The sequence below is a fragment of the Apaloderma vittatum genome, unplaced genomic scaffold (genome assembly GCF_000703405.1).
Source record: "Apaloderma vittatum isolate BGI_N311 unplaced genomic scaffold, ASM70340v1 scaffold237, whole genome shotgun sequence".
NCBI lineage: Eukaryota > Metazoa > Chordata > Aves > Trogoniformes > Trogonidae > Apaloderma > Apaloderma vittatum.
The window spans coordinates 99,202-111,953 of record NW_009725447.1 but is presented as its reverse complement, the minus strand read 5'-3'; the positions used below and the strand labels follow the sequence as shown (position 1 = coordinate 111,953).

At 39.8% G+C, this 12,752-nt stretch overlaps 1 protein-coding gene across 1 annotated transcript in view; it reads left to right on the top strand.

The window, feature by feature from the left end:
- Positions 1-625: 625 nt before the first annotated feature.
- LOC104276526 (protocadherin-15) overlaps positions 626-12,752 on the top strand; it is a gene marked incomplete at both ends in the record, with an annotated part of 107,661 nt that continues 95,534 nt past the window's right edge. Inside the window, 3 exons of the mRNA XM_009872888.1 lie at positions 626-758; positions 6,586-6,665; positions 12,185-12,278. Of these exons, the coding sequence (XP_009871190.1) occupies positions 626-758; positions 6,586-6,665; positions 12,185-12,278 (307 nt within the window). The remainder of the gene's footprint in view (positions 759-6,585; positions 6,666-12,184; positions 12,279-12,752) is intronic.

Sequence of the window (12,752 nt, the reverse complement as noted above, 5' to 3'; positions counted from 1 at the left end):
GACTCCACCTCAGCCTGACCCAATACAGGCTCACTAGTCTGAAGTGAGCTTGGGTTTATTTGTGTGAGGCAGTGTATTGATGCAGCCTGTTCTCTCTCAGTGTTATCCTCTACATCAACATTTTCTGTTCACTCTCGCCCAGACAAGGGGAACAAACCGCATGACTTTTTTTTGCTCCAGTGGTGGATATGGTGCATGGCAGGAGCACTTGCCATCTCAGATATTGGTCATGCTCTTCGGCAGGACACAGTATCACCAGGGGATTATGAGTCTTCTTTGACAGGGAGATTGGATTAAATGATCTCTAAGGTCTCTTCCAGCCTAGGCCATTCTAGGATTCTATGATTTGTATGTGGGGGGTGCGCTGACACCTTACTGCTTCATTTTTCATAGAACACTTGGGCTACTTTTAAAGAAATTGTTTAGTTTTTCTTCTGTTAATGTGGCAGCCTGCTTTATCTTTCATGCAGAATGAAAAACAAGTCTTGAAACTTTTAAAGGAGCAAAGGGAGGTTGTTAGAGCTAGAGAACGCACAGTATATAAAATAGATGCTGTTGCTTGCCTTGCCTTTGTTATTTATTGATTTTGTCTGGCTTTGACTTTTTTCCCTTCATTGCGTTGCAGGAGTTCTATCACCACTGTTTACATTGAGGTCCTTCCACCCAACAACCAGAGCCCTCCCCGCTTTCCTCAGCTGATGTACAGCCTTGAAGTCAGCGAGGCCATGAGAACTGGAGCCGTTTTGTTAAACCTGCAGGTACAGATGCTTCCCTGTAAGCCTTTCCCACGTTACTTCTGATTATGCCTGTGCCATTCAGAACCCAGTCCTTACATGCAGGGGGAAAGGACAGTTTATAGGGATTGAAAATTATTTCATTATAGTAAATAATTTTACCTGGACCATATACGAGAAGTGCTTACTTGGATATTTCTGTAAGTTCTATTTTGTGTTAAATGTGCTAAAAGGTACTATAGGCTGCATATGGGATTAAAGTGAAAAAAAATCCCTGAGTGGCTTAAAACTTGAAAGTCCTGTGATTTCTTGTGTTATATACATTTGCCAGCAAATCGGGAGCTTAGGACCTTCCCCACCTAATTCACATAAAATTTCCGCAGGATTTTTGGCATTTAACATTTTTTAGCCTGTTGTTTTTAAAAGCATCTGAAGATATTTACTTCTCTTGGTGTACGTAACAACTGCTGTTAACAGGCTAACAGAAAGCAGAGGTAGGTCCCTGTACTGACTGACCACTCGATATAGCTCTGCAAGTGGAAGCTGTGAAAGCACATTAGTCCAGGATTGTCTATAAATAATGGTACATTCACACAGTTTGCAGACCCATGTTGCTTCTCTGTGTGCAGCTGCTGCATGGTTAATATATCAGCTTTCTCCTGCCTTATTTACTGTTCCCCAAGCTTTCGCTGCATTGTGTTCTGTCCACAGGTCTTGAAAACCAGCTGTGCAAAAGAGGTAGATAAATTACAGCTCTTTGGATGTTTTTGGGGGTATCAGGAACTTAATATTATTATGATAGAATGATGCCCTGAAGTCTAAAGCAATAAACTCAGCACAGCATGCTCTCTTGAGCTGGTTTTTGTAAACATTATAGCCTTATTCAAACTTCATATAAAGCCATTCAGAGGAAGAAGGCTGGAGACACCCAAGCCAAACAGAAGCCACAAAGAGCTGTAGCCTTATCTGCTTTAAGTCAGTGTAGCTCTGTTGGACTCAGGTCAGTTCGTATCAGCTGAAGCGTGGGGCTCTGTGTTTTGCACATTGAGTAGATGAATCGGAAAAAAAAAAATCAAAGCCAAAGCGTGTGAAATAGAGGAGCTCTTATTGAATCACTGATGCAGGTGAACGGGTAAGTTTCTATTAAAATCATTTGCTGATGAAAGATTATTATGGGTGGTTGAACTGATACAGTCACCTGCACTGAGGGAGGGTGAATCATTTAACTCTGTGCTGAAAATTAACTTCTGGCACATCATTAATGCCTGCAGTGAGTTCAGGATTGAAGATCCATGCCGTTCTCCTCACTGGTGCAGAGATGCTTGGTTTTGGAAACCCCAAAGACTAACGAGAGCCAGGAGCATGAGGAGAAACAGAAACATTTGTGTTTTCTTGACAGGTGCTGGAATATATTGCTGAATGATCTTTGGAAGCAGAAAAGCTATTAGCAGGTTTTAGTATTTAAGGATTTCATGCAGTTTAAATGTGGTTCGAAAGTGTACCTCATTGGTGGAATAATCTTTCTGCTTTAATGTCTCACTGAACTCCAAACATTTAACCTAGATTTTGTTTTACTTTTCCAATGACGCTTGGTAAAAGTATGCTGAGTAAACCTGGGAGAGACAGCCCCATGCCAGGCAGGGCAAGAGAGATGCAATATGGTCGTGCCAGCTGCTCTCCTCCTCACCAGGATGCTGGTGAGCATTTCAGTGCTAGAGCAGAGGGAGTTCTCTCGCTACGTGCCCGAAATCCCCAGAGAAGACAAGCAACTGTGTTTGGGAAAGAAGGAAATGCATCAGATAGTTTTAAGAGCTTTGGAGTTGCACAGAAAATGTTGTCTTCTATTTACTGTCACTGCAGTGTAAATTTATCTTATATTACCAAGATCCTATGCGTGACTTGAATTCAGCTAAACAATTTCTATTTATAAAAAATACTTATGCATGGTTTCATCTCTTGTGCATTAGTCAAAGACTGTATCTCTTGTAGGGCTGGCAGTCCTGGACCCAAAAGGCAGATGCGTTGTCTTTTATAGTGCAAGTTTAACTGCCTCATTCTGCATTAATACGCCCATCTGTATTAAAGCACTTTTATTGTGTGGAATATATTTCTGTCTCGATCTTTTTTATTCCCTCTGTAAAATTGGCCAGGACATTTTAAACATTCATAAACTGAGTATTTTAGCATATGAAATCTTGTGCTGTCTTTTCCAGGCAAACAGAAAGTTACCTATTAGTTATCTCAGGTTTTTTTGGTTGGTTTTTTTTTCAGTGTGACATTTTGACAATGACTTGAGGTATTGCCTGTGTTGTGTAGGTAATACGGAATATTACCAGACCTGAAATATTTACGGAGTGTTCTCACGTGTGAGTTTTCACACTGACTTTTTCTTTCATGATTAATCTTGTTCAATACTTGATATGTTTTGAACTTCAAGTACCTTATGGTTGGTGCAGTAGGGTTAAGAGGCTATGCTTTTATGACTTCCGCTTAGTAATATTTTGTTAGTATTGCATACAACGTGAGGATTACAAAATCTTGGAGAGAGTAAGCAAGTTATTTTAAAGATGTCTGAGGTAGCTAAGCTGAACATCTGCAAAACATCAGTAACGATGCAAATACAACTCTTTTATTGTTAGAACATGTATTTTAAAGTCTAATAGGCAAATTTAAAATTTACTCATTTTCCATTAAAATTTTTCAAGCATATGATGGAAAGTCATCTTTTCTTTTTTTTACACTGTTATTTATTTTATAATGTACTCAGTTGATTGTGACTAGTGTTTTAATTAACAACATTTGAGATTAAGTAATTCAATACTAAATGATCTCCACAGTATTAATTTGTAAATAAACCTCAGAGCTTATTGCATGCCTGGGAGGTGTTTATTGCTTCATGTTCTGCCAGCCATTATTAATTAAAATATGCAAATAGTGTAATTTTTCTGGGAGTCTGCAAAACAGTTAGGACCGTTATCACAGTCCAGGTATGTGCTGAGCAAGGAAGCAACCTGAAATCCTTGTGTACAGTTTATAAAGTCACTGTATACAATTGATCTGGAAAACAGTAGGCGTAGATTGCTCTTTTCTCACGTGCAAGACTTCCACGTTTTTCTTATGTACAGAATAACTCGCTGTTGTTTGGTTTTAAAGAAGACAGAAGGTTTTCATAACAATGATTTAACTTTTTTTCCCCTGATTGTTTGGACAGAAAAGAGAAAATTATATTAGCTGGAACCAGTCTGGTTTTTTCTGTCCTTTTAAGACTCTCCCGACTTGTTGTGAATAAAAGTAAACTATAAAAAAAACCTGGGGAGTGGGGACAGGATCCCCTACAGGTAAGGTAAAAATAATACAAAGGACCACTAAAGATGGAAGCAACAATGTGCTTCTGGTGATTTACAGTCTGCGACAGTCCTCAGACCTACCAACTAGTCAGATTTTCAGCATCCAGTATTCATACAGTTTCATGGCTAACCTGTTTTTGCTAGTCTTTACGGAGTCAGATCCTGACCATTCGTATCTTCAGCATAAGCGTGTCTGAATTCTGGTCGGTGCCCTTGCACGCGATGGCACCTCCTGTCACTCAGTGTCGTCCATGGATTTTAAAAACGAATTTCCTATTCTGTCAATGAAAAAAAATTGATAGGTATTGGAAGAAATACACACAACTTTCCGAATTCTGGTCGGTGCCCTTGCACGCGATGGCACCTCCTGTCACTCAGTGTCGTCCATGGATTTTAAAAATGAATTTCCTATTCTGTCAATGAAAAAAATTGATAGATATTGGAAGAAATACACGCAACTTTCCAAAATTTAGTCAATACTAAATGGCATCTACTGCTCTCTGACCTTAACTTTTATGATCAGTTTTGTTTTTGCTTAATCCCATCTTCCATTTGGAGACCACGTTGTCTAAACTGGTTTGTGAAAATGTCACATAAGGCAGCGTGAAATGCTAGTGACTACGGCTACAACGCGTTATTACATTCGCAGCTTCTTCCCTATTTACAAGGCCCATTGACCTGTTGTAAAAGAAGATTAGATTGCTTTGACATACTTTGTTCCTGAGAAATGTAGCTTTGTGCTATCCATCTCCATATTGTCATCGCAGGTACTTAGAAATAATTTGATTGTTTGTGGTTTTCTGGGAATTGAGCTCTACCTGTCTGCTCTGTGATTTCCTGGCTCATTCCTCTGTGAAAGATGTACCTTGTGTTTGCCCTTCAGCGTGTTTGTCCTCTGTGAGTTTTCAAAGAAAAGTGCTAATGGCTTTGAGATTACTTCAGCCCATGGTTTTATACACTAGGATGAATTTCATCAGGCTTTAATTTCAGCTGATGATTTAAAGATGCTCTGTTTATGTACACATTCTCTGCTCTATTCTCACCTGAGATTTTAGCCCTTTGTTGCCACAGTTAATTTTGTTTGCTGCTTCACTGCAGCTGAAACGCAAGAAGTGTTAGCTCTTTGACCTTCTCAACATCACCCTTTCTGCTTTTATGTTGTGGCAAGGTACTACGCTCCTCAGGTTTCCTCTGTAATTTAAACGTTTCACTGTTATGCTTTGTATTCTTTTCTGTTGCTGTTACAGTTTTGCCTCAGCTTTTTGTGGCTTTGTTCTCATATAGTTGTGCTCACCTTTTCTTTATGCTGCTCCCCATCTTCTGACTTAGCCACTGTTTTCCTTTGGTTAAAGCAGGTTGGTTTCTTACTAGATTTCCTGTTCTGTCTGCACAGTGGAATAGTTTGTGCTTCTGTTCTTAATGTTGGGGGGGGTGGGGGGTGTTTTTTTCTTTTTTGTTTGTTTTAAGAACCGCTTTTTAGTCAGCCAAAAGATACACAGCACTTGACTGTGGTCTTAAAGGAAGTGGTTACACAAAACAGGTAAGAAAAAGGATGGTTGCTGAAAGATGAGAAACACAAAAATACTCTCTCCTTATCTTCTTTTTTTTATTTTTAACCTGTCTCCTAGTAAATCCTATCTGCACTTCCTTGAACTTGTTGGTCAGCCTTCTTGCAATTTGCATAGCAGTATCTTTGTAGTTTCTCATGTGATAATGTGCTTATAATCACTTTGGATTTTGAATGCTAAATTTTTATAACTGTTAGACAGTTGGATAGACAGTATTTTCTCTGAAAAGCACCTAATGGTCATTTTTATGGTAAAAGTCTGTGTACACTTGAGAAGAAAAGGAACGATTGCGTGACATATTTATGGCTGTTTTTGGAAATAGATTAGTTGAAGTTTAACTTCAAATGTAGTTCACTCAACTTCTGAAAAGCTTTTTCTGTGATCTAGTAGATGGAATGTGCTTGTTTTGATGCTGTTAATAGCTCTTCTTGAAGGTCTTACCCTGATCCTCATTCCTCAAAAGGAAATTATTGTGGAGAATGGGTGTGTGATGTCTACACTGCTCAACAGAGCATTAGCAAAAGAACTGGGATTCCGGTAAACTAACAGAAAGAAGAGTCTGGACAAGAAGTGGAAATGAAGGATAGAAACAAAGGGAACAAAAAATTGAGTCTAATCAGTCTGTAGCTGCACAAAAATAGAAGCAATTCAATAAAGCCTGAATTCCTTACTTCTGATGCTGTGTGTTTATGTGTAGTAGTAATTTGAAAGTTTGTATTCAGGATCTTGTCATTTCTCTGTAGCATAAGAATTCTTACATGCTACAGCTTTATCTTAAGTGGCCTATCTGTAACTACCACGGTTGCCTTAGAAGTAGAGTGGTGTAATTCCTGCAGATAACTTAAATAAAACCTGAGGGGTTAATTTTCCAGGTTATAAATGAAAGGAAAGAAATCTTTGTAACTGACTTAATTTTATCCTCTTTTTTTCCTAAAGGCTTTTGATAGAGAGGGTGACCCTATAAGATACCTCATTCATAATGGAGATCCTCAACAAGTTTTTAATCTCTCTCAAAGGTACGTGGAAAACCCTTAGAAAATAGACTTGGAACTTTTCAATCAAGTGGATGTGTGGGCTGAGAAAAAAAGACGACTTGTAATCAGACATATTCAGCTGCTCCTTAGATTGGCTCTTAGATGTTAACGAGAGCTCTGTGAATGATGCTGTGCTTTGGAGTTTTTCTCAGGGGACTATTTATTTATATTAAACACTTTGGTAGGTAAAACTCACTGAGGTGGAAGTATTCTATTTAAAAAGAGTGACCAGGGATTAATTAAAAACCTTATACATGTCAGCTCTTGACTAATGACAGGACAGTTTTTGCTTTAGTTCCCTGCCTTCAGGGATTTTAGACTGTAGTGCAAAGTCTTTTGAACGTTGTTTTAAAGCTTCTTTTCCTTAAATTGAATAGAAACTTAAATACTGAGGTAGAAAAAGGTGATATGTTACAAAATTATAAGATCTGTGCCTGTACCACCACCCTCTTGTTTATTTTACCCAAGCAGTTATTATTTACATTTCAAAGTATGGTTGTACTTTGTAGGAAGAAGGGAGGGTGGCGAGCTGACCTGCCATGGTAGATGGTGGGACAGAAGTAACCTGGGGCCTGTTTGTTCGTGGTGTGGGTATAATTGCAAAAAATTTTTCTAATTCAACGTGGGCTGTGCTGAAACAGGTCTGTATATTGTAAGCTCTAGGTTACTTGCCATGATAAATATCCCGTATACAGTGAAACAAATCACTTATGTAACAATGCGAAAAAGCCTTGAAGATCCCAAGAGATGCTGATGCTGTTCTCCACCAAGATTGATGTGCTTTCTAATAATAAAGACTTATCAATCAAGGAAAGAATGGCTTAGAAAGTGTCAAGGGCTGGAAACTGTGTTGGGCTGCTGGTTTTTTTCATAGGACTGAAGTTTTCAGTGCAAATCAGGGAAGGTGGGCTTTGTTCATCAGCTCACAAGGTGTCGTAGCTCCAGCACAGCACGTATTTGTACATACCCTACGCGAGCAATGCTAGGGATCCTCCCCTGAGCATAGAGAATATGGTCTGACCCACTCTGTCACCTTTAGAACTTGCAGAATGAGGGACTTACATGGTTGCATGAGGGATGCTCTGAAGGGGGGTTACTCAGGTGGATAGTCTAAGATTACGAGGTCCAACCATCAACCCAACACTACCATGTCTACTAAACTGTGTCCTCAAGTGCTACGTCTACACATTCTTTGAATGCCTCCAGGGGTGGTGACTCCACTGCCCTGGGCTGCCTGTTCCAGTGCCTCACCACTCTTTCACTAAGGAAATTTTTCCTAATATCCAGTCTAAACCAGAAGTCAAGCTGTTAAGGGTGACATGTTGAATTCACAGCTGTGAGTTCAACATGAAAACAAAGAAGAAATCTCTGGTGTCTGTCTGAGGGCTGCAGGCACAGCACACTCCTGTGTGTCCACAGGCAGGTGGCACCTCCCAGGGCCTGGCAGGGGCAGCTGGAGTCCTCCTCCATCCCACCCGGCCTCTGGGGCCCATCGCAAAACAGCCTGACCCCCCCCCAACTTCACATCCTTCCCCGCCACTTATCTGAGCATCATGGCACACTGAGGATTTCAACAGAAGCTCAGGTGTGCGCTTGTCTTTTTGATCTGTTGCCTCTTGGTAGAAAAAGGAGAGCTCTTTGAAGTGTTTTCTCCTTCCTGCTCCTCGCATTTGTTTTCTTGGAAGCTGTACGAAGTTTTCTTCGCTGTGCTTTATTTTCCTAGATGCTGAAATGTCTTGGTAGGAGATTAAAGTGAGATTAATATTAAGCAAAGCATATAGTTAATGTGAGTGGCATATTAAGGCTACAGGAATTTATCTCAATGTTACATAAATACGGGTTTAGATACTTTAAGACCAGGGCAGATATCATGAATGTGATTAACTCTATTCCTTTTTCTCATTGTTTCTCGCATCCTGGAGCGTGTCAGTTAATCCTTGTGTAATTCCCTAACTGGCAGCATGACTTCTGAATACTACCAGTTTTACATCTACCTAGCAGATCTCTTTTATCCTCAGTCTGAGGATTTTGAGATGCTTTTGTTCTTTCTTCTTTGGCAGTACAACTTGAGCATGATCTGCAGTAATTCAGTACCTCCTTATGTTCCCCAGGGAAAGTGGTGATTAGAAACAGGGGTGTGAAGTGAATGAGTGCATCTGAATCCTTGAGTAAAACACTGGAGTTTTTATCAATTAGCCTCTCTTGAATGATGTTCTTCTATTGAAATGAAGACCTGGATTGCAATTATAGGAAGGAGAAGATGAAAAAAGTAGTATGATAGGGCAAGAATACTGGAGAAATTTGAGTGGACACATGCAGCTAAAGATCAGTGTTAGTAAAGCAGTATTTGTTGTCAGTATTTTATTCTTAGCTCTGTTTTGGTCTGGGATTTTTTGGTGAATTAATACTTTACTCTGTAGATATTTTATGTTTTATTCACTGTTCCTTTCCTAAAGATTTCATCTGTTCATATTCTATTGCAGTGTCTCAAACAAATGCTGAATTAACATATGTGATCTGTTAGGATAGCTAGTTGATCTGCAGAAATATCTGGAAATAAGAGAACTGTTAAATTACATACAGAGTATGGTTTAGCATTTCTTGTCAGTTAATAATATGTCTGATTTTCCTCCAGCCCTCAAAAGATGTTAATGCCTTTCTCAGTAGCATCACTACTGGTTCAGTATCTGCTACCTCTAAAGTATGGAAAGCTGAGTAGTTAAAGGGTCTTTAGTAATTAAACAGTAGTATTAATTGAACTGAGCTGAATGTTCCTTAACACCAGACAGTGCATGAGAGTGGAAGCAAAAATGAGATACGTGATGTTATTAATTTGTCACACACGAAGGACAGGTTTCTGGAAAGCCCACCACTTTTACGCTCAGTGTCCTCCTGTGGGCCATGTATGTGTGCAAAGCTAAAAATTGACTGATGGTTCACCCTCCTCACCCTAGGATCCATCCTGAGTCATTTTTATGTTTGTTAACATGCTCTGTACCACACGTTTCTTTCTCTTCCCCCATCTGTGTGCAGGTGTATCTTAAAATCTGGAATTTTACTGCATGCGGTATCTTTTACATACGTAGATACTTGCTTATTGTTCTCTCTGTGACCCCAGACTAGTTTTGAGCAGCTCCTAAGGCTGTGTTTGTCAGTAGTAGGCTACTGATGCGATGCTTGTAGCCCAGGGGCTCCGGTGTCATCCTGTGGCTGAACTTTCACTGCACCACAGGGCATGTCGGTACCGCTCTGTGCATAGTTCAGTCTTTGCACAATAACCGTGTTACAGCTATCTATTAGTTACAAAAAAAGGCATATGAAAATAAGCATCATGCTACACAATTGCAGAGAAGTTAGCAAAAGCTAAGAGAGCATTGATATGGGCTACTGGCTCGCTAGGCAATCGCAGTTAAAAGCTAAAACCAACCCCGGAGCAGGCCAAGGCGAATCCATGCAGAGAAGCGTGACGGGTCCTGAGGCCCTGTGGCAGCCTGGCACTGCGCTTGGGGCTTGGGGCAAGGGCATGTCAGCTCCACATCTACTGCCTTACAAAGGTACACACCATATTCCCGTGTCCGTTTGTTTGTATTAACCCCCCAGGAAGTATTTTAGGTGTGATGAAGTTGCTAGCTTTTCCTTTTTTGAGGAAGCAAAACATAACATGTACCTACGTTTTAGCTGTGTAGCAATGATGCAGATTGAGTATGACATCTCCTGAAATGTTGTTTTATTTGATTACGGAACTTGGATAGTATTTTACCTACCAACCTTTCAGTCCTAGGGGAGAGTTATGCTTTCACTCACTGCTTCCACCTATTTCTGTAGTATTTTTGTGAAGAAACTGCTTGCATTAAGGGCTTCCCAGTAAGTGTTGGCATTTGTCTCTGCTGAAAACAACATTGGAAAAAGTCTTGGCCTGCAACCAGTTTTCTGAGGTCTCTCTGAGAGTAAGAAGTTAGAGCAGAAACTCTGCAGAAATTCCTAATCTCAAAGGGAAAAAACATGATTAGGTACAGATGATATACGTGCAAGTTTTCAAAAAAAGTACAGCTGGTGAGATCTTAGGTGGCATTTTTTTGGTTTGTTTGGATTCAGAGGTTTTGCTTGCTTGTTTTAAAAAGACCTCTCTCTGAGCAAGTAGGTGTTCAGGTTCTTAGGTTATGAATGTAAAATGTGAGCTCAACCAGTCAAGTTTATAGTTACGCCTGATGAATGTTTGTGTCCGATAAGGCCATTAAAAATGGAACCACATATGGAAAGTCACAGCATACCAAGATCCCAGCCTGTGTGGATTTTGCACTGCAAAATCATGCGCTCTTACATTTTTCTAAAAATGTTAGAAGCTGACCATGACACTTTTGGAGGAGTTTCACAGGAGAAGCTGCTTAGCCAGGCAACAAGAGCATAAATGTCATCCTACATCCACTTTCACTGGTGCGTATTTTTTCAATAGCTTGTGAATTGGGTGGCATTTGAGATCTCAGTTTGTTACATACTTGACTGCATTCCAGTAGACACTAAAAACTTGTAAATGAAATGCAGAGCTGTAGGGCTGGTCACAAAAGTAACACTTTTGCCAGGTCAGTTAAGCAGAGTTTAGCTTGCTTAGACAGTATTGTCAACTCAACGGTACTTTTTGATGCCTCCGAATGTAAAAGTAATGAGTTCACAGTGGGATAATATTTCTGTGTTGCTGCGGCACACCTCCAGGTGGCTTCTAGCATTCTGCATATGGAAACTGGATCATCTTAGAGACAAAATCTGGGTTGTTTTATTTGTCAGTAGTTACAAGAATTTGCAATGCTTTTAGGCGGCATTTTTTTAAAATTTTGGGTTATATTTTGTGTACTTGCCTTCCAAATGCCCCTTCATTCGTCATCTTTTTTTAAATGGGTGTCAGTAAATGCCCTGATTGATTTTTCCACAGTGTTTTTGTGCCTACATTAATATTTTATTGTTAGGGAATATTTTGTATCTGTCCTTGCACTGAAAGGGCAGTAGCTCGCTGCAGCACTTTGAGTGCAGTTACACAGCACACAGGTTAGTAGCCTTTCCCTGCAGAACTCTGAGACTACTACTTAAGACCTTGCCTTTTGTATTCCCAGAGTTTACTGCTAGAATCCTGTCGTGGGTATCGGGACTGCTTTGTGATTAATAGACGCCTTGTCACTCTCTCTTCTCATTTATCACAGTGGTGCAGCTTTCTCACAAATTAGGGTCCTGTTTTCAGTGTAGGTCTGTCTTTTGTATAATCCTGTACATCACTAGGTTGTTACTTTAATCCTAAATTATACGTGTATCGAAGCGGAAAGCATTAGGATTTGGCTCGCTGTTTTTATTACTTACTTACACAGAACATGCTTTCAGTTGTAATAAAGTCCAAAAGCTTATTAACTTGCTTAAAGGGAAACATCTGTGTAACGCAAAGTGCTGGAACAAAAGTGCTTGTAGATACCTTAAAACTGTTGTGGTAACATCTTATGTTTTTCTTTTATTACTAGTTCTGGACTGCTAGCCTTAGGAAAGCCCTTGGACAGAGAAAGCACTGATCGCTATATTCTGATTGTTACAGCCTCGGATGGCAGACCAGATGGGGTGAGTTTCCTGTGAAAGTTTAAGAAAACGGGCTGTTACACTGTGTAGTTAGGTGCTTGAAGTAGTCTAATTGTAGTAGTTTTTATTAGAGTCTTGGATCAAATATATCTGTAATCTGCAACAATTTTCCTCTATCTCAAAAAGGATTGTGTCTGTAAAGCCTGTGTGTCCGTGGAGTAATGTCCTTTGATCTTGAAACAAAGTGACTTTGCTGCTACTTCTGCCTTTTTGTTATTCTTTGACAGGAACCAATGGTGTTAAGGTTTTTGCATTATTCAGATGTGTGCATCTTCTTACTATTTCTTCTCTGTGCGACTAAATAACCAGTCTTGCTTCTTCTTTTGAAGATCAGCGATGTGGGCAGCTATATTATAAATTTGGACTTTATCTAAGCAAATGCGTTGAGTTTTTTTCCTGAATTGACAGCTGAAAGCACTGTCCAGCTTGATTTATTTTTTTTAAGCTCTCGGGGGG